Source organism: Hibiscus syriacus, unplaced genomic scaffold (assembly GCF_006381635.1).
Source record: "Hibiscus syriacus cultivar Baekdansim isolate YM2019G1 unplaced genomic scaffold, ASM638163v2 tig00003973_pilon, whole genome shotgun sequence".
NCBI classification, from domain to species: Eukaryota; Viridiplantae; Streptophyta; class Magnoliopsida; order Malvales; family Malvaceae; genus Hibiscus; species Hibiscus syriacus.
The window spans coordinates 173376-196804 of NW_024061989.1; the positions used below are offsets into that span (position 1 = coordinate 173376).

Consider the following 23429-nt stretch of genomic DNA (forward strand, 5'->3'; position numbering starts at 1 on the left):
CTCTCCTTAGATAGCCCCTTGAAATCATCATTGTTTTTGGTTGGCAAGTGCACTAAGACAGCTTTAACAATTGTTTTGCTCGTACTCAAAACACTTTGGCGGATATATAAAAAAATAGTTTTGGCCGTGTTTTAGTAATATGTTTTCTATTCATCAACAGCCTCCTGCTTGCCCTAAACCTTTGATATAGGCTGAAGCAAATTAAACAAAAAGGGCAATAAAGATGATATTTCAGCTGCTATACTTGACAACAATCTCAGAAGAAATATGCTAATGTTAAAAATATTTGCCCCCACAAGATAGATTGTGTGTTCTGAACAGAAACAATCATTGGAAACTATAGGATGACACAACATGATTTAGAATTCAAAAAGGCGCAATTCGATCATCCCTTCCTTTCTCTTTGGAGAATACCAAGCAACAACTTTTCCAGAACGCAGAAGCCTCAATGAGTAGCACAAACTGTATATGACGTCTTCGATATGAGGGCCTCGTTTCCCGGCTTTAGAATCAAGCAACAACTTTGAATCCACTCGAAACACAATCGGCCCCGCAACCTGCATCCCAAACAGTAAATATTTCTCACCTATGCCATGTGAGATTTATATGCAGTAACTACCAGAATTCAATAATGGTCTCAGCAGTTTCACAGTAAACTTGCATCTGAATCATCATTTCAGTGCCCACCTATCCAGTCTAAGAGGTCCCTCGATAAATGGCCTTATATATCTATCAATTGACACCAACTAGGTTAAATGTATGCTAATGTATTCTCTTCGGTTCTAAAGCTTTTTCATCAATGACTCCATAAAACATGCAGGAGAATTGTGAAAGAAGCTAGAAAAAGGTCACCATCTATCAATCTATCCGATGTGTTCCCATTAGAAAAATAAAACACGATAAAATAAAGAAATAATCAAGCAGGGGGTTGGGCAAAATTACCTGCTGTTGAAAGATCAAATTCAGTCTGGGAGATGATAGAGATTTGTCTGCACTAGAAGAACCCTTGAAAACTCTTTTGGAAAATGATGAGAGTGAAGATATGTCCAAACGAGCATCAACTCGAGTTAGATCACCATATAGCTTACGAAACTGTCCTTGCTGAAAAGTATAGCAAGCTGAACCAAATAAATCCGCATTCAAAGGGCTTCTCTTGTTATTGCTTGTAGGTATTGTATCCTCCCTCTGTGATTCAACATTTGCGGAGTCTTTACCAAACCAGGCTGCACACGTGCCTCCTAGAAGCAAGAAAAGTATAGTTTGGATAGGAAACCTTCTCCAAAATAAATCAAAAGGCGCAAACAAATGAAACCTTATCACTAGTGTGAATAACTTGTTTCTCAATACTGTTAACCCTTCCCACAACCAAACAAGATTAATATTAACAATTTCCTTCATGGATTTGGTCTGATAGAATAATCTAAAATATAATATGAAATAATGGCAGAGGGTACCTTATAATGGTAATATTGGTACTACTAGTCTTGCCATATCAGGTGCAAAAATTTTCAAGGTCACCACAGGGGCAGTTAGGGAAAACATACCTATAATTCCCGATATCGCAGCATGAGGTTCTTTAAGACACACATCATATGACGGTCGCCAAATTGAACCTTTTTCTGTCTTCACGAAGAGATCCTCTTTTGTCTCGTTTCGCCTCCAAATATCCTTGCTCTTCTGATAAGAAAATGCAGCCTTTGCGCATAATCCAGGCATTAAGGCAGAAGGTGCCTCACCATCAAGTTCATTGAGAACCAGGGGATGGCCATTGTTTTTGTGCAGACCAAAACGATATTGAAACCCTGAGTCAGAAGGAAGAGAAGACATGTCTAAGGATATTGATTCTGGAACCTCCCAATATTTTCCTTTATGGTCCATGAAAAGCTCAGGCCACGCAGCATCCAGTGTGATATCATGATCAGGAAGCTGTAAATACACAAGTGATGCCATAAACATAATTAAAAAAAAAAACTCACTCACCATCTTGAAAGAAGAAACACTGAAACAGAATTAGGCTTGAGAATTCAAACTAGTTATAAGTACCACATCTCTCTTTGAAATTACTTACATAACAAGCATCAAACTTTGTGATTCTGAAACAGAATTAGGCTTGAGAATTTAATTTGCTAAACTTCTTATTTGGGGTTTTGAATTTGAACACAAGCAAAGCAACTAAAGTTTGGATTCAAAATTTTGTATCTGAACACTAATACAAGTATGAATGCGTGCAATATATATTAAGGTGAATGGAGTTGAACTGCTTGCCTGGTGATAGATCTTAAACTTGTTGCGATAGCCTTTCTTCCCCCCCAGCCGCTCCGTGTTCCACAATAAGGATGTAGAAGGAGACAATGAAAGCTGTGTGGCTAATGCAATTGAATACAGAGACTTGTCAAGAAAATGCTTGGCTGCATCCCGGAAAACAGAGAGTTCCAACTCATCAGCACTCAGGAGTTCCTTTTTAACAGCGGAGACCAGTTTCTTTGGCTTAAACTGACCGATTAATCCAATCCACCTACAGGAGAAAAAAATCAAAGCATTTGATAACTGAAGTGACCAGTTTGTAGCAAAATAATTATTAACACCACTTCGACACAGATAATAACGATTCGGGCTGCTACTGCTGCTGCTTTTCCATCCAAATTCATGGAATTGCGATGGATACGCAGCAACAGTAGAGGAAAGATCCCGAACCCAGTTTCAAAGGAGTTTAGCAGCTTAAAATCAATGGCACCGCCACTGACGATTGCCGGTTTACATATCGACGTATCAATCCCACATTAATCTTCAAGAACTTAGCGAACTGTACACTAACTGCTCTCTCCCATAGTTGTGTGATTGTTTCATTCTGTAAACCTCAGCAGGTAGAGGTGACTAGCACCGGCAGGCAAATCCAAAACCAAGAACAACAGAAGCAAATGGGAAAAATATGCTCAAATTTGAATATGAACCAATTTCGTCGGTTTTTGCAACAACACATAAAATTCTCCTATTTTTCTAAGATAAAATGGAGCGAAGAATACCAGTTAGAAGTGGAAGGCCTGAGCAGGAGAGATTGAAGAGAGAGAAAACCCAAGTCTTTGTGTGAGGGAAGAGAGATAGAAGGAATGATACCCAAAGGGAAACCATTTCTGAGAAGCGAAAGTTGCTGAATTCGGAGGGCCTTGCTGGCTCGAGCTCCGTCCAACGGGAATGGCTCACCTGGAATTGACTTGGCGGAGCCTTCCAAAGTCTGTGGGGTGGATACACTCTGATCCCAAAATGCACAGTCTATAGCCGACTTCAGGTTCGCCATTTTTTGCTACGGTTTGCGCTTCAGGGTTTTCCCTTATCTGAGTTGTTCTTTGTTTGGAGTTTTTAGGGAGGGCTACAGGTGAGAGAGGGTTCTGAGCAGAGCTAAAAAAATTCTAGTTTGGTGATTATTATTTTATATATTAAATTTGATTTAAAATATTTTTGAGTGGAGTTGAGATAAATAGAGATTTTAAAATTGACGATTTTTCTAATATATCATCAGTGACAGGTAATATTATCGATCTAACATCGGTCAGACTATATTTTTCGATCTAACACCCTTAGCAGTAAAGCGAGTCTCATGCACCGCGTTATACGATGATTTGGTATTACGTGGGGTATAGCGTGCTCCATGTACCGCGCTATATGGTGAGCTGGAGCCACGTGGGTATAACGCGGCCCTGCAGCGCGCTATACGTCACGTAGGGGTATAGCGCGGATCAGGTACCGCGCTATACCTTTATTGCATAATTTTATATAGCGCGGGACAGGTACCACGACATACCTTTACTCCTGACATAATTTTATATAACGCGAGGCATGTACCGCGTTTTGTATAACTTTCCTCGCTATAAATATCATTCTCTGCCGGTTAATTTCTCACATCTCTCCTCTCAACTTATAAATTAATACAACAATTTCGTCAACGAGTCAATAATTCTGGCAATCTTCTCATATTTTATTTAGAAGTTCGTGTGATTTTTCGTTATAAGGTAATTTTGTTATAATTTTTTTTATTTATTGTTTATTATGATTATTTGAAAAAAAATATTATACTAATTATTTTTAATTAATATTTGTGTTTGTAAAATTGAAAAGCGGGATCATACGTCGAAATAGTTTTGCGGTGCATGTAATAATATTAAATTATATTATTTAATTTATTTACGTTGATGTGTAAAAATTTTATTGTGTTATATGTTCGTTTATATATAATTTATTAAATCAGATTTGTTTCATTTATTTTTTTTACAAATATAATAGTGCCGCACTTTTAAACTCAAATAATAGCGCGACTTTCAGCTATTGTTTATTATGATGGTGAAATTCGAGAAGATGAAACAGGCGTTGTTTTCGTATCAAATGAGCGTGTTAAAATGTCATTCGAGAGAAACATAACTCTTGAGGAGCTGATAACGAAGATTTCGAGGAAGATTCATGTTGGAAGTAGTAGAAGAGTGTCCGTCGTTGCAGTATAGATTTCCAACATTATTGTTGCCATTAACTTATACAGCATTCAAACTTTCGAACAATGATGATGTTGAAATGATGGTTGAAGCTCAAAGTAATTATTTAGACGTCGCTATTGAGATGTATGCATATTTTGTTCAAGTGCGTGCTGTTCGGGGTCAATCATTAAGCTCCCACTATGGGCTGACTGAACAAGTTGATCAAGTTGACAGCTCGACGACAGTAATGTGTAATGATTTTAATGCCATAATGGGGAGACATTCATCCGCAACTCCTTACGATATGTACCGAGGTAGGTCGACGAATAATCCGTATGGCAACATCGCGTCCAGTTCAAGGGGAAGGCATTCATCTGCAAATCCCTTTGACCTTAATATGGAGATGCCATCGACGCAACCATATGTGCAGTTTCCATTTGACGCGATGGCTTCAAGCTTTAGGGAGAGGCATTCGACTGCGAGCTTTTTCGATCTCAATGTCGATATGCCTTCCAGTTCAAGGGGAAGGCGTGCAAGTAGTAGGTTCTTCGACCTAAATGTGGAGAGCATGGAGGAACCATCATCTCCACCAGAAGAACCGCTTCGTGAGCCTGGTGCGAATGGTGCTGAGACTGGACTATTCATTGACCCAGAATCACCGCAATTCAACTCCGATGATGATGAAGTTCCAGGAAATGTGGCACAAACTGACCCTCCTGCACACATGTATGAAGTTGATTATGGTGCAATGTATGGGCCAGAATTTGCGTATATGCCTCATCTCGATGACTATGGGTATTACTCATCAATAAATAATGGTGAGTTATCTTTAGGCATGGGGTTTTCAAGCAAAGAAGAAGCGATGATGGCTATCAAAAATTACAATATCCGTAATTCTGTTCAGTCTAGAGTAGACCGCTCCACGACCGAAAAATATGTATGCTACTATGCCCAGCGCGAAAACAGATGCAATTAGATGGTTCGCGTATCGAAGAGGAAGAGGAAAAACAACAGATGAGAACTAACAGTATACAATGGTCCTCACACATGTTGTGCTGGAGGGGTCAACCAAGATCATCCCAACTTGGACTCTGAAGTGATATGCCAAACCATCATGCCCATGGTCAAAGCAAGCTCTCATATAGTTGTTGCAGTGTTGATTTCAGCTATACAATCGCAGTATATGTACACTGTCTCCTATAAAAAAGCTTGGTTGGCAAAATAAAATGTCATTGTCAAACTTCATGGCGAATGGGATGCATCTTACAACGAACTTCCAGGTTGGTTTAGGCTGGTGCGAACGTTGAATCCTGGGAAAATTGTGGACTTCGAAACCTCCTGTGCATACCATAATGATCGAGTTCTTCACGATTGATTCCAATTCTACCGAGTTTTTTGGAGTTACCCACATTGCGTTAATGTTGTCAAATACTGCAAGCCTGTGGTCCAGATCGACGGAACTTTCTTGTATGGAAAATACAAGCAAGTTTTATTATTTGCAGTTGTCCAAGATGGCAATCACAACATTCTTCCAATTACTTTTGCTCTTGTCGAAGGAGAAGATACAACTTCTTGGGCTTTTTTCCTCCGAAATTTACAGGCACATGTTATCACGAGGGAAAACATCTGTGTCATTTCAGATCGCGGAGCTGGGATCAAAGCAGCAATGGAGTCTTTGGGTCCAATGTGGCAACCACCCTTTGTCCAACATAGGTATTGTCTTCGACACATTGTCGCGAACTATCATGGAAGGTACAAGAAGAATGATGATCTTCAATTAATTGTGCGCATGGGTAAGTGAAACTTAGCAAGTTTGTTTTCTTTCGATCATTTTAATTTTGCAAAGACAGCAAGTTAGTAAGTTATATATTTTTTGATCAGGTTACGAACTACTTCCTCGAACGTTTGAATCAATGTTTCAAGAGTTGCGGGCGAAGAACAAGGAAGGATATGATTACATCAGCCTCATCGATAAAGAAATATGGACGAACGCATATGATGGTGGATATCGATATGGACACATGACGACCAACTTGGCAGAGGCAACCAATTCAACCTTAAAGGGTGCACGTCACTTACCAGTAACGGCTTTGGTAAAGACTACATATTTTTGTTTGGGGGCGCTTTTTGCGAAGCTCGGGGACAAGCTCAAACCTGGATGCAAGGCGGTCATGTCTATCACCCTAAATTAGTTGCAGATCTATAGAAAAAAATTGCTGCATCAAATGGAATGTCTGTAACAAGCTTCTCTAGAAGGCATGAAATGTTTCGTGTCACAAATTTGTCACGACCTCTTCAAGGGATTGAAGCTGTGTCGTTAAGAGTAAATCTAAGGGACAGAACGTGCGACTGCGGGTTTTTTCAAGCTCTGAAGTATCCATGCTCTCATGTGATAGCAGCTTGCTCGCATACACGTCAAGACTATAACCATTTTGTGGATCCCGTATACCTACTATCTGAAGTTTTTAAGGTATACGAATTTGAGTTTTCCCCCATAGGTAATGAAGAAGACCCTGATGAGGTTCAAGATTGGCTTCCGATTGTACCAAATCCGAGTTTATTGAGGGAGCATGGTCGTCCAAAATCCAATCGAATTCATTACGATATGGATATTAGAGAAAGATCTAGACAAGACAGAAGATGTGGGCATTGTAGAAACCCAGGACACACTAGAAAAACATGTCCACTTCTGTTGTCATCAAGTAACAATTGATGAGGAAATGATGTATTTTATTATCAAATAATAATTCTTCTACTTTAATTTGCATTTACTTCAAGTTAATGTCATTTGATAATCACTGATGAAGATTAAAAAAATAAACACAATCATTAAATTTTAACAAACTAATAACAATAAGTATTAAATAGTAAATGATAACCAAATTACAATAACTGATATTAAATGGTAATAAAAAACGAACTGAAATACATTAAAAAAGTCCAACAAATTTAACAAAATAAAGTAAGTATTAAATGAGAAATAATAAAAAAATTACAGTTTAACAAAATAAAATAAATACAAATATAATAAAAAACAAAACTATCAATGCCTACGACGCGAATGTGTTCCGTAGGGCGGTGACTGTCGATCTCGAGGAGGATTTCTTCGTATCACTGGTTCTGACTCCTCATTGTCATCATCATCACCATCGTCATCATCGTCGTCGTCGTCTTGCGCAGGTACATGAGGAGCTGATGACGATGAAGCACCTCCGTAGAATAAGGACTTTGGAGGTGTGTGACTGACTATCCCACCGGCCTGCGAAAACTGGGAAAACTCATAAAACCCAGACATCGCTGAGTGTGAAAACTGTACAGGAGGCGGTGTTTGTGCTGCGGCCATGGGTGATGAGGCTGAACCCGCCAAATATCCAGTATATGAACCCCATGTCGGATATGCAAACATAGACCCATAATAGCCTCCAAGAGGGGTCATCTGTGACGGTGGCGGGGTTATAAAACCAAGTGAAGGCGGCGGCATCTTGTAATGGAAAGGCAATGGCGGCATCATATATGGCTGCGGCATCATATATGGCTGTGGTGGCTACTGGGAATGTCCTGCTTGTGCAGCTGAGGATGAACCGGAAGCACCTGCTCTCCGTCCACGAGTCGGGGGACGATGGTGCTGTGTCGGTGAACGTCTCTGTCGACGTCGTGGAAATGTATGCCCTCGTGCATCCTCGGGAAGTAGAAACGGTTTTTCGTTACTGTTGAACCACTCATAATAATCCTCAGCATACATCAAGAAGTCAGTAAAAATGGGCTCTCTACGTGGAAGACGTCGATGTCGATCCTCCCACAACACGACCCCCATGATGCCTCACCAGCCAATCTGTATCTGTCTTGTCGCGTCTATCTAAGCTATGCAACTCGTCCATATTGTGAGGTGCTTCCGGAATTGGTTGAAAACAACCAAACTGCTGGAGCACGCGATCAGTGAAGTGCCACTCGACGGTCGCATAACAGATCAGAGGGACCATCGCCATCCAAACATCTAATAGACCCCTCAACTCAGGTGGGATCACCTCCCTCACATCATCAGTAGAATATGGCACCCATTCAAACTAAAACAAATAATATATAATTTTTATCAAAATAATAATCTAATTATATAACTATAATCTAAAATCGATTTTTAAACATTAAAATTCATACATGTGTGCCAGCCTTCTGGTCGATTAGCACCCTAATCTTTTCTAAATCATCAGGTAGCTCCTGATGATTTTTCCTATCAGTAGACCACCTATTCAAGGAAAAAAATTTGTTATATGCTGTATAAAATTATTAATATACAAAATCAGTTTTATAATTACCTCAGAAGTAGTGGAAATACGAATGGGTTCTTCACAACGGGACATAAAAAGGGCAATCGATACCATGCCCAAGACTGCAGCAGCAGGAGACATCCGCCGATAGCATTACGCCTGTAGTCAGTGGCTCCACACATCTCCATGTACAGCAAAGCCAAAACTGCCGAGCCTCAACTAAATGATCTGACGAGACAAAAGTCGCTAAGATGTCGCAACCACATGCAGTGAACTAGGTTGCGCGATTTGTCTGGCATCAGCAACCCTCCTATCAGCTGCAGTATGCATGCCCGTGCATACATCTTAACCTCATCCTCAGAGGCGTTTGCGCTCAACTCCCGAAAATTGGCATCTAACAAATTTAACGGTATCCTACCTCTGATAAAAATTTTCGGGACACGCCCTAGACTATCCCGACACAAAGCAGTCCAAGGATCGGAAGCTATCCCCGATATCACATCTCCATCCACCGGAAGCCCCAGGTGCATAGAAACATCCTCAAGCGTGATCGTGCACTCTCCGCACGGAAGATGGAATGTGTGGGTCTCCGGCCTCCACCGCTCTACTAAGGCAGAAATCAGGTATGACTCTATCTTACAGTGACCCTGATATCTACCTATATAACCGAATCCAGCCTCTACTAAATACGGCATGACACGACTGTGTATCACTAACTTAAGATTCCTAATAAAAGGATCTAATACACGGTCCTTCTCCTAAAAATAAATAATTACAAAAATTAATTCTTAATCTAATAATCATGCATTAAATGAATCAACTAATTATTAATAATAATTTAAATTAAATTAAAACGTTAAAATGTTACCGTATCAGCAAAGTGTCGAGATATTTAATTATTAATATAATAATCATGCATTAAATAAATAACTAAATATTACTAATAATTTAAATTAAATTAAAACGTTAAAATGTTACCGTATCAGCAAAGTGTAGAGATATATGATTTCTATCCGAGCGAAGTAGACTGTCTTCCATTATATATCTGCAAAAGAATTATATTAGTAAAATATTAAATAAAGTAAAAACATAATAGTAAAAATATTATAAAATATACCTTAAAAAGAGAGTATTTGAGAGAAATTTAGAGAATTTGAGAGAATTTGGTGTGATAAAAGTGATTGAGGACGGGAGTATTTATAGGAAGGATGGGGGAGGGGAGGGGGAGGGGAGGGGTCGGTAATTAGGGGTATAGCGCGCTGCAGGGGCCGCGCTATACCCACGTGACGCCAGCTCACCGTATAGCGCGGTGCAGGGGGCGCGCTATACCCCACGTGGCGCCAAATCATCGTATAGCGCGGTGCAGGGGGCGCGTTTTACTGCTAAGGGTGTTAGATCGGGAAATATAGTCTAACCGGTGTTAGATCGGTAATATTACCGGTCACCGGTGATATATCGGGAAAATCGCCTTTAAAATTATGTTTAAATTTAATTATAAATATTTTTAATATTTATTTCATTTCAATTTAAATAATTTTTACAATTATATACTGTATATAAATATATATATTTTTCATATTTTTTATATGTTATATATATTATATAAAGTCGAGGGTTTGATTCAAATTTAAAATTCAATTTACTAATTATTAAAATTTTCGAATTAAACGAGCTACCACTCGAATTATTCGTATTTTATAACTTGATATGAACTTAATTTTTTTTATTTGAGTTAATAAAATTATAACTGAAAATTAATTTAAATGAAGTCTGATAAACAAATTAATTTTTCAAATCAAATTTTCTTTATCCCTAATTTTAAGCGTTGCTTGTTTCTGTTGAAAATGCTTCCAAATTCTAGTGGCCCAGCATATAATTAATTAAAGGACTTACTAATAATATTTTAATATTTAATAATATTATAATCTTAACAATAACTAAATAACATATAATATAATATGTCCTCCATCTTTTATGTCACCCGTAAAACTTCCACGTTAATGTAAATGGGAATATTTAATTTCCAAAATAATGTTGTAATGCTATTATTTATCCAAATGGGGTATTTGCTACAATTAAGTTTGATCTCTCGGCGTCTTCACCAGATTGCTTGGCGTCTTTGTATGGAAGCTTAGAGCTCTCGGCGTCTTTGCATGGAAGGTTGGAGCTCTCGGCGTCTTCAACACAACATGCATGATGAATATCTCGACGTCTTTCATGTGTTTTTGTAGCCAAAGGTTACAACAAAACCAGGAAAGTCTGAAACCCATATGAAACATGAGAGCAGGTTTCAGTGTTTGAGATGATGTTGAACACCATAATAATAATGCACTTTGCGAATTGATAATACAGCTTGGTTAATAATGCACTTGCTGCTTGATATGAACGAATGGCTGATATTACAATGTTCTTTCTCAATCCTTGGAAGTAATACAGCTCATCATTGTTCAAAGTGATCATAAAAGAATTTGCTTCATAAACTTTAACCTGCATCTAATGCACGAAACACAAAATCAAACCCAGTTTTCTATACCATAAATAATGAGCTTAAAACAATCTCCATATCTCAAACAATAAGCAATAAAGCAACAAAAGTAAATCCATGGTTTTGGTTTCCTTGTTTTGGTGTAACATTTGGCTGCAAAAACACATGAAAGACGTCGAGATATCCATCATGCATGGAAATTGTGTTGAAGACACCGAGAGCTCCAAGCTTCCATGCAAAGACGCCGAGAGCTCCAAGCTTCTATGCAAAGACGCATCTGCTGAAGACACCGGAAGATCAAACTTAACTGTAACAAACACCCCATTTGGGGAAATAATAGCATTACAACATTATTTTGGGAATTAAACATTCCCATTTGCATTAACGTGGAAGTTTCCCCGCATATACTAATGTCTTGCTTTCTCCCGTTAATATCGTATTAGTCGAAAACGGATCAAAGCACGTTTAAATATAAAAAAAATGATGATTATTTTTAAAATTTTGGATTTAAGTATTAATTTACAAAATATTCGAATATTTATTATCAAATGATTGAAAGTTTTCAAAACAGATACCACCACTTATAATCACTCTAGATTGATAAAAAAACATATAAAAATTTTTAGCGCGAATAAACAACTTTGGAGATAAAGGAATTGGTATTCCTTACGTTTGTGGAATTGAATATCATAAATATTTAATATTAAACAATTAAAAGTTATTTTAGAGTAAATATTATCTTATATTTATCCAAATTAATAAGAAATATATAAGTTTAGTGGGAAAAAAAAAGATTTCTAAAACAAATGCTCATATATTCTGATCATGGCGGCGGTGAAGGCTTTTGGCCCAAAACCGCTTGACCTTTCTTTGGTTTCTCTTGGTTGTATATAAATAAAAGTTTTAATATCAAAATAAGTGTTCAAATTATACCGTATTTTTAAATAGATATCTAAACTATTTTTTGACTCGTCTAAATATCTAATGTTACAAATGTTACTCATTTATGTGTTGGGCCATCAACGGTGTTAATTTCTCCGTTAAATGACACGTGTTACAATCGGGTAAATTTTAAAATTTTATTTAAAATTTTAAAAAATAAAATTATATATATAAAGAAAACTTAAATTTTGAAATAAACCCAAAATTTTAAAAACCTTCATTTCAACCCCTAAACCTACACCGGCCGTCGCCCTTTATCGTTGACGAAAACATAAATTTTGAAATAAATCCAAAACTTTGAAAACCTTCATTTCAACCCTAAACCTACACCGACCGACGCCCTTTGCCGTCGACGAAGCTCCACCCAACCTTCCATCCCCTTGACGACCAAAATCCCTATGAAATCGTGATCGATCGACGTTTTATACCCTGCAAACCCTAGGTTGAAATTTAAGATCACACGCTATTTCGATGGCCAATCTGCGACAACTATGACGCCGTATGACTAGGAGGATGGCATAAACTATGTCGACGGCGGTGGCTATGGCCGGAAAGGACGGTGACGGCGAGTTAAGGTTAGGATTTGAGGGCAATTTTATAATTTAAGAGAAATTAGGTTTTTTATAAATATAATAATATTTTTTAAAAATAAATTTCATAAAACCAGATTATGACATACGTCAATGGGAGAAATTAACGTAGTTGATGGTCCAAATATCTAAATGGGTGCGTTTGTAACTTTAGGCACCTAAATGAATAAAAAAATAGTTTAAACACCTATTTAGAAAGAAAAAAAAGGTATAATTTAGATACTTATTTTAATATTTAGACTAAATACAATGATCCTTCTTTCGGTGGTAATTTTGTCAACTTTTCGTCCGTTTTAGTTGTTTATTTTTTTTTGAGTGTTTTTCTTAGTTATCATGGTTATGGAAATTTTCTTGTTGTTTAAGAGAATGACTATCACATAAGGTTATTTTTTCCCTTCAAGTATACAATAAAATTTAATATATTTATTATAACAAAAAATTAAATAATAACAAACCTTTGTCTTAAATGGGCACAAGACTATAACCCAACGGTTCCGACCCAATCGAGTCAATTTTTTTTAAATTCAGGTTTAAGTTAGATTGAATTTGTTAGAAGTTATGTTCGGATTTTTAAAAAAAATCCGACCCAAAAATATATAACTTATTTTATATATTTAGATATAATTATAATAATAACCCTCTTATATTATTTTTTTCAAGCAAATCTATATTTTTATTGAATAAAAATAATATTTTTTAATAAATATATTATTCCGGGTCGATTCAAGTTTGAATTTTATCTCAAAATATCGGATGGGGCGGATGATGTATATTTTTCGGGTCGGGTCGAGTGGAAGATGCATAGTTTTTCAGGCCTGATCGGGTCGACCCAAACACGACCCGTGCTCATCCCTAGTTTTAATATAACCAAAAATTAAATAATAATAAAATATACTATTAAAAAAGGAACCAAACATTTAAAAGTAATAGTAATAATTTTTTAAAATTTATAATAACGGTTTTAATTTTACCTTTGTTTTAAAGAGTACTGGAATATACACTCCACAAGTTTTTTTTCCCTTCTTTTGGACAAAACTATGAACATGAACTCCAAAAATGCAGCTTTTTTTAACATTTAAATACATTAATTACCTCATTGAAGGGATAGGGACAGAAAGCTTTCTTATTCACAATTGAGGAACTGAGGATTTTGATTTCAGGGTGTAGAATTTACTGAAATCTCTTGTGGCATAGGTGAGCTTGATTGATCTTGATGCAACGGGATAACAAGCCGCTGCAAGGGTTTTAAAGCTACCGTAAGCTCCGCAAATGATGGCCGCAAACTCGGATCACTGGAAATCAATAGGGTAAGTAGATTAGATTGGATCCGACATAGCAAAACGAGGAGTTATAAAGTTCGAGTTTCTGTATACTAACGTCTGCCAGCATTGCCAAATTATTCTCGCAACCAAAGGATCGAGTTCCTTGGGAATGTCGAGGCGTCGATTCTGGAAACCAACTGCACCCACGACTTGCATCGGATTCATTCCGCTCCAAGGTAATCTCAAAGTAGCAAGCTCCCAGAGAATGATTCCAAAGCTATAGACATCACATCTATAAATCCAACAAAAGATGTATCTTAGTTCTGAGCCTTGGCTATTTTACTGATTCGGCATTTTTAAATCCGAGACGACGATAGCAGCAGAGCCACTAACTCTCATCACCAATAACAGTGAGCCACAAGAAATTTAACACATATATGCGGACAAAATGTTACAAAGACGCATAATTATGGAATTTTCTTATCTTCGTATTCTCAGAAACCCAACAAAATGCTAGTGGATTAAGTGGTCAGCTTAACCAAGGAGAAAAGGGGCAAGGAAAGATAAATGAAATATTGAATAAAAAGAAACAGCTCACTTCTCATTCGAGGGCTCATTGCGAAGTACTTCTGGTGCCATCCACTCGGGCTGAAACAAGAAAGGCAACTCATTCAGAGACGTAAAGAAAATTAATATAATTGAAGCTACAAATTCTATCTACATCTTCGGAATTTATAATATATTGCTCAGCAGGCTAAGATACTGACTGTTCCGGCAGTTGATTTAGATGATAGGAAGGTATTATGTTTCAAGCGTGACAACCCAAAATCACACACCTGCACGGTTCAGTTTTGTAAACAATCAGAGCCAGTCAATATGGATGATAGGAAGGTATTATGCTTCAAGGGTGCATTGTAATCACAGACCCGCTGTATCCTATCCATTTTGCAATGGTTACAGGTAGGTCGAGACTACTTAGTGAATAGAACTTAAAAACAGTAAGAAATGTTTAGAAGCACAAAAACTAAAACATAGAATCATCATTTACCTTTACATTCCAGTTTTTATCAACTAAAAGGTTAGGAGACTTCAAATCACGGTGAACGATGGTAGGTATGCTAGTGTGTAGGCAATTCATGCCCCTTGCCTGCCCAATGGAAACAGATATGAATATGCTGGTCACATGCTAAGTAAAAAAAATGCAACTGTTATTAGTTCCATACCACATCAAGAGCCATCTTAATTCTACGTTTCTCATCAATTTGAGGATGAGGACGATGAATAATCTTATATAAGCTTCCTCTGGAAAACCAAATAACATTTGCAAAATTTAGATTGCCAATCTCATTCCATCCGTGCATTAGTTTGCATAAAGTTCAAATTGTTAAAAGGTAAGCAGAGGATATGCAGGAACAGACTCTTACCTAGGAAGAATCTCGGTAATGATAGACAGGTTAGGAGGGCGAGTAACAGCACCCATAAAAAGAACAACATTTGGATGACGCAGTCTACGCATTATTCGCACCTAATAAAAGAGAGAAACATAATCCAGGATCAGGGATATGGACTTGTTTAACTGGCATAACCTTAGGCAAGGATATTTGCCAGTTACAAATGAATAAAATAAAATATCTAAAAACACATTTTACTATCATTTTGAGACAGCAATATAAACGCTTTGAAGTTGCTTACTTCTCTTTTGAACTCAGCCAAAGCAGCACCAGAAAAATCTTGGTCTAGGAACTTCTTGACAGCAACCTCCTGGAGTCCAATGACCATTATCAGTTATCACCAACAAAATTAGAAACTACTAGTTCTTTCAATTTTGAAAACAACTCTTAAATATAATGGTGGAAAACACACTTAGCAAAGTATATACACAGATACATTCAAGACTGGGCTAAAAGTTTTGACTATTTATGCCTTTGGCATTTGGCAAATAATTGTCCAGATAACTCAACTTAATTAACACTAAACAAGGGCAGCACCAAATGAAATACAAGGTGAAAACTGTGATTGATGAGTATTAATAAACTAACCGTGCCATTCCAGTCAGCATGATAGACCTCTCCATAGGAACCTACTCTCAAGAAAACAAAATTTAATAGAAATTAGATAACTTCCAAAAAGAAAATGTAAAACTTCAAGCAAAGCCAGTATCAGAATTAGTTATTCTATTTAAATTTTTATGTTTTCAAGAGGAATGAGAAGAGTTCTTGAATACCAAAAGGGGGAACAAATTACAATAACAAACACAACTATATAAGTATGATTAGCTGAGTCAACATTCAATTCATAAAAAATTATCTATGCATAACAAAAATTGTTGCATGTAATTAACATCAATGAGCCAAATCCATTACCTATTCCAATTCTTTCCCCAAGATCCAAGTCTTCCCAAGGAATTTCACATTCACCAACATCTACATCATCAAATAGTTGATGATCCAACTGACTAGGGGTCCCTCTGTTAGATAATCCAGAAGAACCAACACCAGAATCAAAGGATGAACTAGGACTTTCGGGATCCTTCAATTTGAGATTATTTCCCATGTATCTATCATGGGCATGCTTTCTATAACTGTCGAAACCAATCTCATTATCTTGCTCATTAACCAAATCCACAGTGTTATTTGGTAAATCATGTTCGTTTGTGACATGCTCCTTAAATTTAGAGCTTGCGTCCTCAGCCGGTTGCAAGATATTGAACTGACTGGTAGTGGATGCCAAATATGCGGCAGTATCAGACAAAGGATTGCGGACTTTATCATTTCTATTCGATGTATCCAAGCCAGCATGAGGCTTAACACCATGAGTGTAGACCTTTTCAGGTTTGATGGAGCTGGAGGGGCTTGCTGATGACTGATTAAAATCATTAGATTCACGATTGACTTTTGGGAAGTGGCCCTCCATATAATTGTACTTTTTCTGGGGAACCTCATTATAGACAGGCCGATTCTTCCATATCAATGGTACTGGGGGTCGCCCCACTACATTATTTGGTTGTCTCTGAAACTCGTCAATTTTGGTCTCTGTAGATTTATTCTGATGGGAAGTTTTGCCTGCACCTTTTATCTGGAATGGATTAAGATCTGCAAAAAGATTTTTGGGGTCCTCTTGACTACTCTGACCATATGGCACCACATTAACATTCATCCTCTGGCCATCACCAACTGCATTGGCACCACGACTCCCTTTATAGACTAAAGTTCCAATAGCAGTTGAAGGAAGATGATCCAACTGATTAGGAGTCACTCTGTTAGAAAATCCAGAAGAACCAACACCAGAATCACGACTTGGGCCTGATAATGAAGGCAGCACTTCTGCAGTTCCAGAACTTGACCCCCAATCAAAGGGCTTACTGCTATTGATCAATGGATGGTGACTACTACCTTCACCTTTAAGTGGCCTTTCTCTTGAGTAAACATCACCAGGTGACTGAAGAGTTGGTATGTTGTTCATTATTGGATTGTATGACTTCAAAGTAGTATCTTTTGCACTTAAAATGTCAGCGGGTATAAGTGTACCAGGAGCTGCCATTAGATCAACCAAAAATTCCCTGAAGAAACAAAAATACTAGATTAGACCTAAATAAAAGTAAAGATTGCAGGTTAAGAAATAAGCAGAAACCATAACCTTTCCTCCTCAAGTTTTACTATATTTACAGCATCATCCTCAACGCCAGTGAAGTGACTGCCTTTTACCAGTCTACAAGGTAATCTTATGCTATCTGCCAACACCTACATTAAAAGGACACACAAAAATTGAATATAAACAGATACCCTATTCAAAACAATAAGTACTTGGAACAACAATGAAAGAACAAAATTAAACCATCCAGTGATATCATAGTTATTTTGGAGTTTCAAAGGCAGGCAATTTCCGCTTCCAAGAGTAAAGCCACTCTGGAAGTAAAAAAAAAATATAAAAACTCACCTTGAAGAGCAAAGCACGATGCCGAGACAGGCCTATATTTATTGATCCAATAGGCAACACGCTTGTATGAAGAGATGTTCTAAGCTCAATACTTCTTTCTATCCACTTGGACAAAATCATATTAGCATCTTTAACAGGACCACCCATATGCCCTGTTATAAGTTCGGCAAGCCTTTGAACTAAGATACCAACATTAGTAGAAGGGCAATCTAATGAAATACAGTGAGCAATTTGCAACAACTCCTCTAGGGCCGGGTCAATTGTTCGTTTCACAATTACAACTTCAAAGCTAGAATTTCCAAGACTTGCTTCAAGATCAGTAAGAGATGGCATTTTTCCTTGGGTTCCTGAATCAGTGGAAAGCCCATATACATCAAAGAAACCATCCACCACTCTTTCCTCATAATCAAGCACATTGTATTCCTGGTGGACCAAAACAACCCAACTAGTCAATCCAAATTACATAACTCAAGAGATAGCAACATATGACAGGATGGAAGACTCATTCAGTTCAAATGACCGTATTCAAGTTCCAAACAGTAAATCATTACATTCCCAAGGTTTAGAATCGATCCAAATCTAGTAATAGAAGAAATCAAAATGTTTATGGGTTTAACTAAAATAAATAAACCATTGATTGAAACATTGAAAGAAATTACAAGACAGCCTAGGTTGAGGCCATGACTAAGAGCACACACAAGCATACTATTAAAGGAAATTCAAACCGATTCTATTAAGTCCACAAAACAATTTCTGCTAACATTAGTATCCTTCAGGGTTTCCAAGCTACGGATTAAATCCTAAATTTGTAAACATTGATCATTACAAGAAAACTAAACGATAGCTGCAACGCAAGCTTACCCTACACAGTTTAGCAAGAAGCAAAACTCTAACAGTAACTTGTCCTAATATGATAAATTTCAAACTGTAACACCAGTAAAGTCAAACGCTGACAATAAAAGCTAAAGCTCATTCACAAGAATACACCATGATTTAGTTTTCACTTTCCAGACACTTCATTCTTTGTTAGCAATTCATGCAAGTTCAAAATTTAATCAAAAGAAGATATGAAATAAGTTGTATAAACCATTAATTCAAGCTTTTCCAGGAAAGTCCACCCTATCTAAGAATCCAAAATAAAAGCTAAACCATAGTTTGCCCTAATCAATCAATTCAAAAATAAATCTTTAGCAGTAACTAAATGAAAAGGTAGATACTATTCCCAGCTTATCCGCCACAATTTCACAAGCAAGAGTCCACAGCCCACTTCATCATGAGATAAAAAAACAGATAAAATAGCAACGATCACTATAAACTGCCATTGTTCCAGTAAAAGCACGAACAATTCAAGCTGTTACGCGGAAATTCAATACAGTAACTTGCCCTAATCAAACAATCCGAAACTTAACCAGTTGAACCAAGCAAAACAAGCTCATGCAGTCCAATTCAAACCTCCGAAATCATAAGAAAACCAAACCAAAACACTTACCCAGTACTGTCTGGCCAAAGCCTCAGCTGCCACGTCATCCTTATCCCCCCTCCCTACCCCTAAATCCATCTGATGATGATCACCTAAACTCAAAAAACCCGTCTCTCGGATCTGATCCTTCTTCCTATCCTCCGAATTGGAAGCGCTAATAGCTAGGGCTAGCTGAACCTGAAATTCTTCCTCCGATAACATATAATCCGACGCTCGATTCGTCGCGGCCACAGCCGATGACGGCGTATTGAGACCCATGCTCGACGACACAGGAACAACTGAAGTAGTCACCGGAGATGATGAAGTAGGACTCGCCGGAGAGAACTCCGACGTGGTGCGTGGATTATCGGTCTCACCGGACGGCAACGTTTCGGTGGTGGAAGGACGATTGGGATCGTGACTGCCTCCAAATTGAAGCTTCTTAAAAATGTGCTTCATTTTTTCTCGTTTCTTCATCTTCTTGGCTTTCTCTGTTTCCTCACTCTGCATTTTCTCTCTCTCTCTCTCTCTCTCTTTTTTGAAATGGTCAACAGAATGTCGGGAGAGTAAAGAGGGTAGCTTAACGGCGTTGTATTGGTGATTTGGTATATTATTTTGGCGGGTAATAATAAGGCTTTACTTTGGAATTATCTACGAAGTTGCCATTCAATATCATCCTTTGTTTACACGCGCTTTCATACGACGATGACTACGTGTAAGTATCGAGTAAAGTCGAGCCGATTAAAATAATTTTAAATCATTCGAATTGATGAATCTTATTTTTACAATTTAAAATTGACTTTAAATTTTTTTAATCGGGTTTAAAAACTTCGAGTGGAATTTTTTAGTTTTATTTAAATTTAATTATAAATATTTATAATATTATTTAATTTTAATTTAAATGATTTTTTATAATCATATATAATACATATATATTTATTCATATTTTTCATATGTAATATATATATATTATACAGAGCCGGGGACTCGACTTAAACTTAAAATTAACAAACTAATTATTAAAAATTTCGAATTGTATTTTATAACTCGATTTGAACTTAAAAATTTTTAGACTCGAATCGAATTTATAAAATTATAAATCGAAATAAATTTGAGTCAAATTTTTTCGAGTCGAACCGAGTAAAAAATCGATTTTTGAAGTTGAGAGAAGTTTTACCCACTCTTAACAATGACCAACCAATGGAACAAAATACGCTGGCATTGGAATTTTCACACGTGGAGTCAAGGGTCCAAGTCATTTATGGGATCAATAATTTTCAAGGATAAATATACTACAGTTTATTTTAGTTTTAATTTATTCATTAAATATGAAATTTAAATCTTTTTAATAGTTTAGATTGATTACTAAGTTTTATTGTTTAGAATCTTTTAATTATTAATAATACGCATCTTGTATATTCATTCGTTCGAATTCGAAAATTAAAAAAAATAACATTCATTTTTATTATTAAAATTATTTTTAATTTATTGTACGTTAAGGAAATAATGGCTGACTATCGTTGTAATCTGTGGAGTCCATTGGTGAAGTCACCGGTTTCTGCAGTTCCTATACTATATACATTAATGACTGCTTGGTTTGTTGGAGGCCTCACTGTGGTCCATCTCTATTTGATTTTTACCAAACAGGTTCCGGTCTCGTCTATACCTTCATTTCTTTCATTATTGTCTGTCCTCTCTCTGCCTTTCTTATTGTATGTTTTTGCAGACAACGTACGAGAATTTCCGGTATCGTTACGATTCAAACAGGAATACTTACAACCGTCGTTGTATTGGCAACATATTTGAGGTGTTCCTGTCCACAATTCCCAAGTCCATAGGTAACTTGAGGGAAAAGGTCAAGGTGGACTCATATTCTCTCCTTGGCTCATCACTGTCATTTCGGCCTATGACCATGACCGCAGGTAGGCCAAAAAGAAGCTTTGATATTGAGATGGGAAAGAGGCAAACCGTTGTTGCCTAGGATTTCGAAGAAATACGCTACAGGATCGATAGAGTTGGGGTATTGGAGAGGTGTGGAACAGAACCGAGGCACACAATGCAAAGTCACAAATCCGACTGGGATATGTCACCTGAATTAATTAAACGTGTTGGCTGTCGATTTCGCAACGGATTACAGCTTCAATGATAGAAAGTCTATAAAAAAAAAAGGCCACTGAAACTGATTTCACCTAAAATAATAGTCCGAAAGCATCTTAACAATCTCAGAACTACTCGAAAATCGCCAACCTAGTCGATTGAAATCGGCAGCCGAACAATGTTACTACGATAGCAATCCATCAGAATGTTGGTTTTTCAGGATTTATTTGTCTTTGTCAGGGATGAAGGTTCTTGTCTGGTTAAGGTATGCTGGGCTTGTGTGATAAATCTTACTGCTTTGGTAGATTCTGGGGGTAACCTTTTGTGCTATAATGTGTTGGTTTGTGAGGAGATGTAATTGGTTTGATTTGTATGTCGACTAAATGAAATCATCAATGGTAGAAAAGTTTCTTTAACTGTAGTACATGCCAGCGCTGTACTTAAATTTTCGGGGACGACCGCTCTCGCTAGTCCGTCGGTCCATCCCAGTATATAATATATTGATATAGAGAGGGTTGTTGGATGCTTGTCTTGGAACTAAATTTGTGGAACTGAGGTGCTTTAATTATCAATTATGGTTTGTAAGTCGTAATCCCCATCTCTCTAAAACCACCAAATTTACTGATATTTTTTCTCAACAGCTTCCGATGTACTTAGTTTAACGGCGGTTTTCATTTCCCTGCAAATGCTTCCGATTTCCAACTATGGCGAGTTGCAACTGATAAAACTATCTTCTTTTCCAGCATCGAAACAGATGGCTAAACCTTTTTTTTTCGGTTTCAAATTTTCAGAGAAGTATAATAATAATCCATCGATCTCATTTAACATATCTCTGCAAATTACATATTGTGGAAAGATCAAAGAAAGCTAGAGTAATCTGTGCCATGGATATCAAAGCTGTAGAACATGAACAACCTCTCTTGAAGAACATGGAGCCGGGAGCCGGAGAGACGGTCGGAGAAGAGCCACAAACCGTGTCGGGATGTCCATTGTTACATCGTATATTAAAGCAACCGAAAACCAAGAAACAAAAGATCGTAAGAAAGACGTTCAAAGGAACCGCCATTCTGTCCAGGCTTCTGCCTACAGGTTCAGCCCTCACGTTCCAATTATTGTCCCCGATCTTAACGAACAACGGCCGATGCAGAACCGAGTTTTGCCAAAACTTGGTGCTCAGCGTCGTGACGTTCTGGGCTGGCGTGTGTTTCTTTCTTTCGTTCACCGATATTTACAGAGACGAAAGGGGCAAGGTCCGATACGGGGTCGCTACGTTTAGAGGGATATGGGTGATGGATGGCAAGGTTGAACTTTCCGTAGAGGAGGCCAACAAGTACAGGCTCAAGTTCATTGATTTTCTCCATGCTTTGGTGTCCGCAATCATTTTCATGGCGCTTGTTTTGTTCGACCGAAATGTCGTCAACTGCTTTCGTCCGAAGACGGAAGAGGAGAGCAGTGAGTTGTGGCTGATGGTGTTGCCTGCAAGCATTGGAGCCACGGGCTGCCTTTTGTTTGTTGCTTTCCTTAGAAAGCGCCATGGAATTGGCCGCCCTCTCTCCAAAAATTAACATTACACAGTGAAATAATTTGTATCATTTTTGACCAATAAGTATCAAATTAGATAAAAGTCAAATACATACATATATCAATTTGATCAATAAATTAAGTTCAAACACATAGTTTAATAAAAATATTTTAAATATTAAATTAAAATTTGAAATCAGATTAACTATACAGAGAAAAATCGTAATTTTTAAATGAAATTCAAATATTAAAAGATATATTTATTTTTTTACCATTTTGATTTTAGTTTTATTGTTCAATAAAGGCACTGAAATTGATGAATTTTGTATAATTTTTTTATATATATGACAGATAATAAAATACTACCTTTTACTCGCATTGAAGTAAAATATTTGTCTTTATTATCATC

The 23429-nt window shown here is 37.2% G+C and overlaps 3 protein-coding genes across 4 annotated transcripts; 1 reads left to right on the forward strand and 2 right to left on the reverse strand.

Moving 5' to 3' along the window:
• Positions 1–309: 309 nt before the first annotated feature.
• On the reverse strand, positions 310–3363 carry LOC120185138 (protein TRIGALACTOSYLDIACYLGLYCEROL 4, chloroplastic-like). The gene is made up of 5 exons (XM_039189437.1): positions 3024–3363; positions 2266–2515; positions 1545–1926; positions 943–1238; positions 310–557 (listed from the first exon to the last, which is right to left on the reverse strand). The coding sequence occupies exons 1-5, from the start codon at positions 3293–3295 to the stop codon at positions 360–362; spliced, it is 1398 nt and encodes a 465-aa protein (XP_039045368.1). The 5' UTR covers positions 3296–3363; the 3' UTR covers positions 310–359.
• Positions 3364–13683: 10320 nt separating this feature from the next.
• LOC120185151 (serine/threonine-protein kinase EDR1-like) lies at positions 13684–19982 on the reverse strand. 2 transcript variants are annotated; one of them, XM_039189446.1, is made up of 13 exons: positions 19433–19979; positions 17944–18366; positions 17644–17747; positions 16371–17566; positions 16047–16087; positions 15700–15768; positions 15432–15532; positions 15231–15309; positions 15056–15154; positions 14775–14843; positions 14606–14655; positions 14123–14299; positions 13684–14037 (listed from the first exon to the last, which is right to left on the reverse strand). In XM_039189446.1, the coding sequence occupies exons 1-13, from the start codon at positions 19910–19912 to the stop codon at positions 13902–13904; spliced, it is 3024 nt and encodes a 1007-aa protein (XP_039045377.1). In that variant the 5' UTR covers positions 19913–19979; the 3' UTR covers positions 13684–13901. The 2 variants fall into 2 exon arrangements, 1 of the variants encoding a protein (XP_039045377.1); XR_005522096.1 differs by lacking the exons at positions 13684–14037; positions 14123–14299; positions 14606–14655; positions 15231–15309 and having other exon boundaries at positions 19433–19982.
• Positions 19983–22383: 2401 nt separating this feature from the next.
• On the forward strand, positions 22384–23064 carry LOC120184929 (protein DMP7-like). Its single transcript, XM_039189278.1, has one exon. It carries the CDS (start codon positions 22384–22386, stop codon positions 23062–23064), a length of 681 nt encoding a protein of 226 aa, XP_039045209.1.
• Positions 23065–23429: the final 365 nt, after the last annotated feature.

Excerpts from the sequence above, each read along its gene's own strand:
- LOC120185138 (XM_039189437.1), bottom strand. The coding sequence starts at position 3,295 with ATGGCGAACCTGAAGTCGGCTATAGACTGTGCATTTTGGGATCAGAGT. Across the intron at positions 1,927-2,265 it reads AGTTTAAGATCTATCACCAG|CTTCCTGATCATGATATCAC; the intron begins GCAAGCAGTTCA and ends GTGTATTTACAG. Across the intron at positions 1,239-1,544 it reads TGCGATATCGGGAATTATAG|GAGGCACGTGTGCAGCCTGG; the intron begins GTATGTTTTCCC and ends TCTTGCTTCTAG.
- LOC120185151 (XM_039189446.1), bottom strand. The coding sequence starts at position 19,912 with ATGCAGAGTGAGGAAACAGAGAAAGCCAAGAAGATGAAGAAACGAGAA. Across the intron at positions 18,367-19,432 it reads CTTTGGCCAGACAGTACTGG|GAATACAATGTGCTTGATTA; the intron begins GTAAGTGTTTTG and ends TTGGTCCACCAG. Across the intron at positions 15,310-15,431 it reads ATTACCGAGATTCTTCCTAG|AGGAAGCTTATATAAGATTA; the intron begins GTAAGAGTCTGT and ends TTGGTTTTCCAG.
- LOC120184929 (XM_039189278.1), top strand. The coding sequence starts at position 22,384 with ATGGATATCAAAGCTGTAGAACATGAACAACCTCTCTTGAAGAACATG.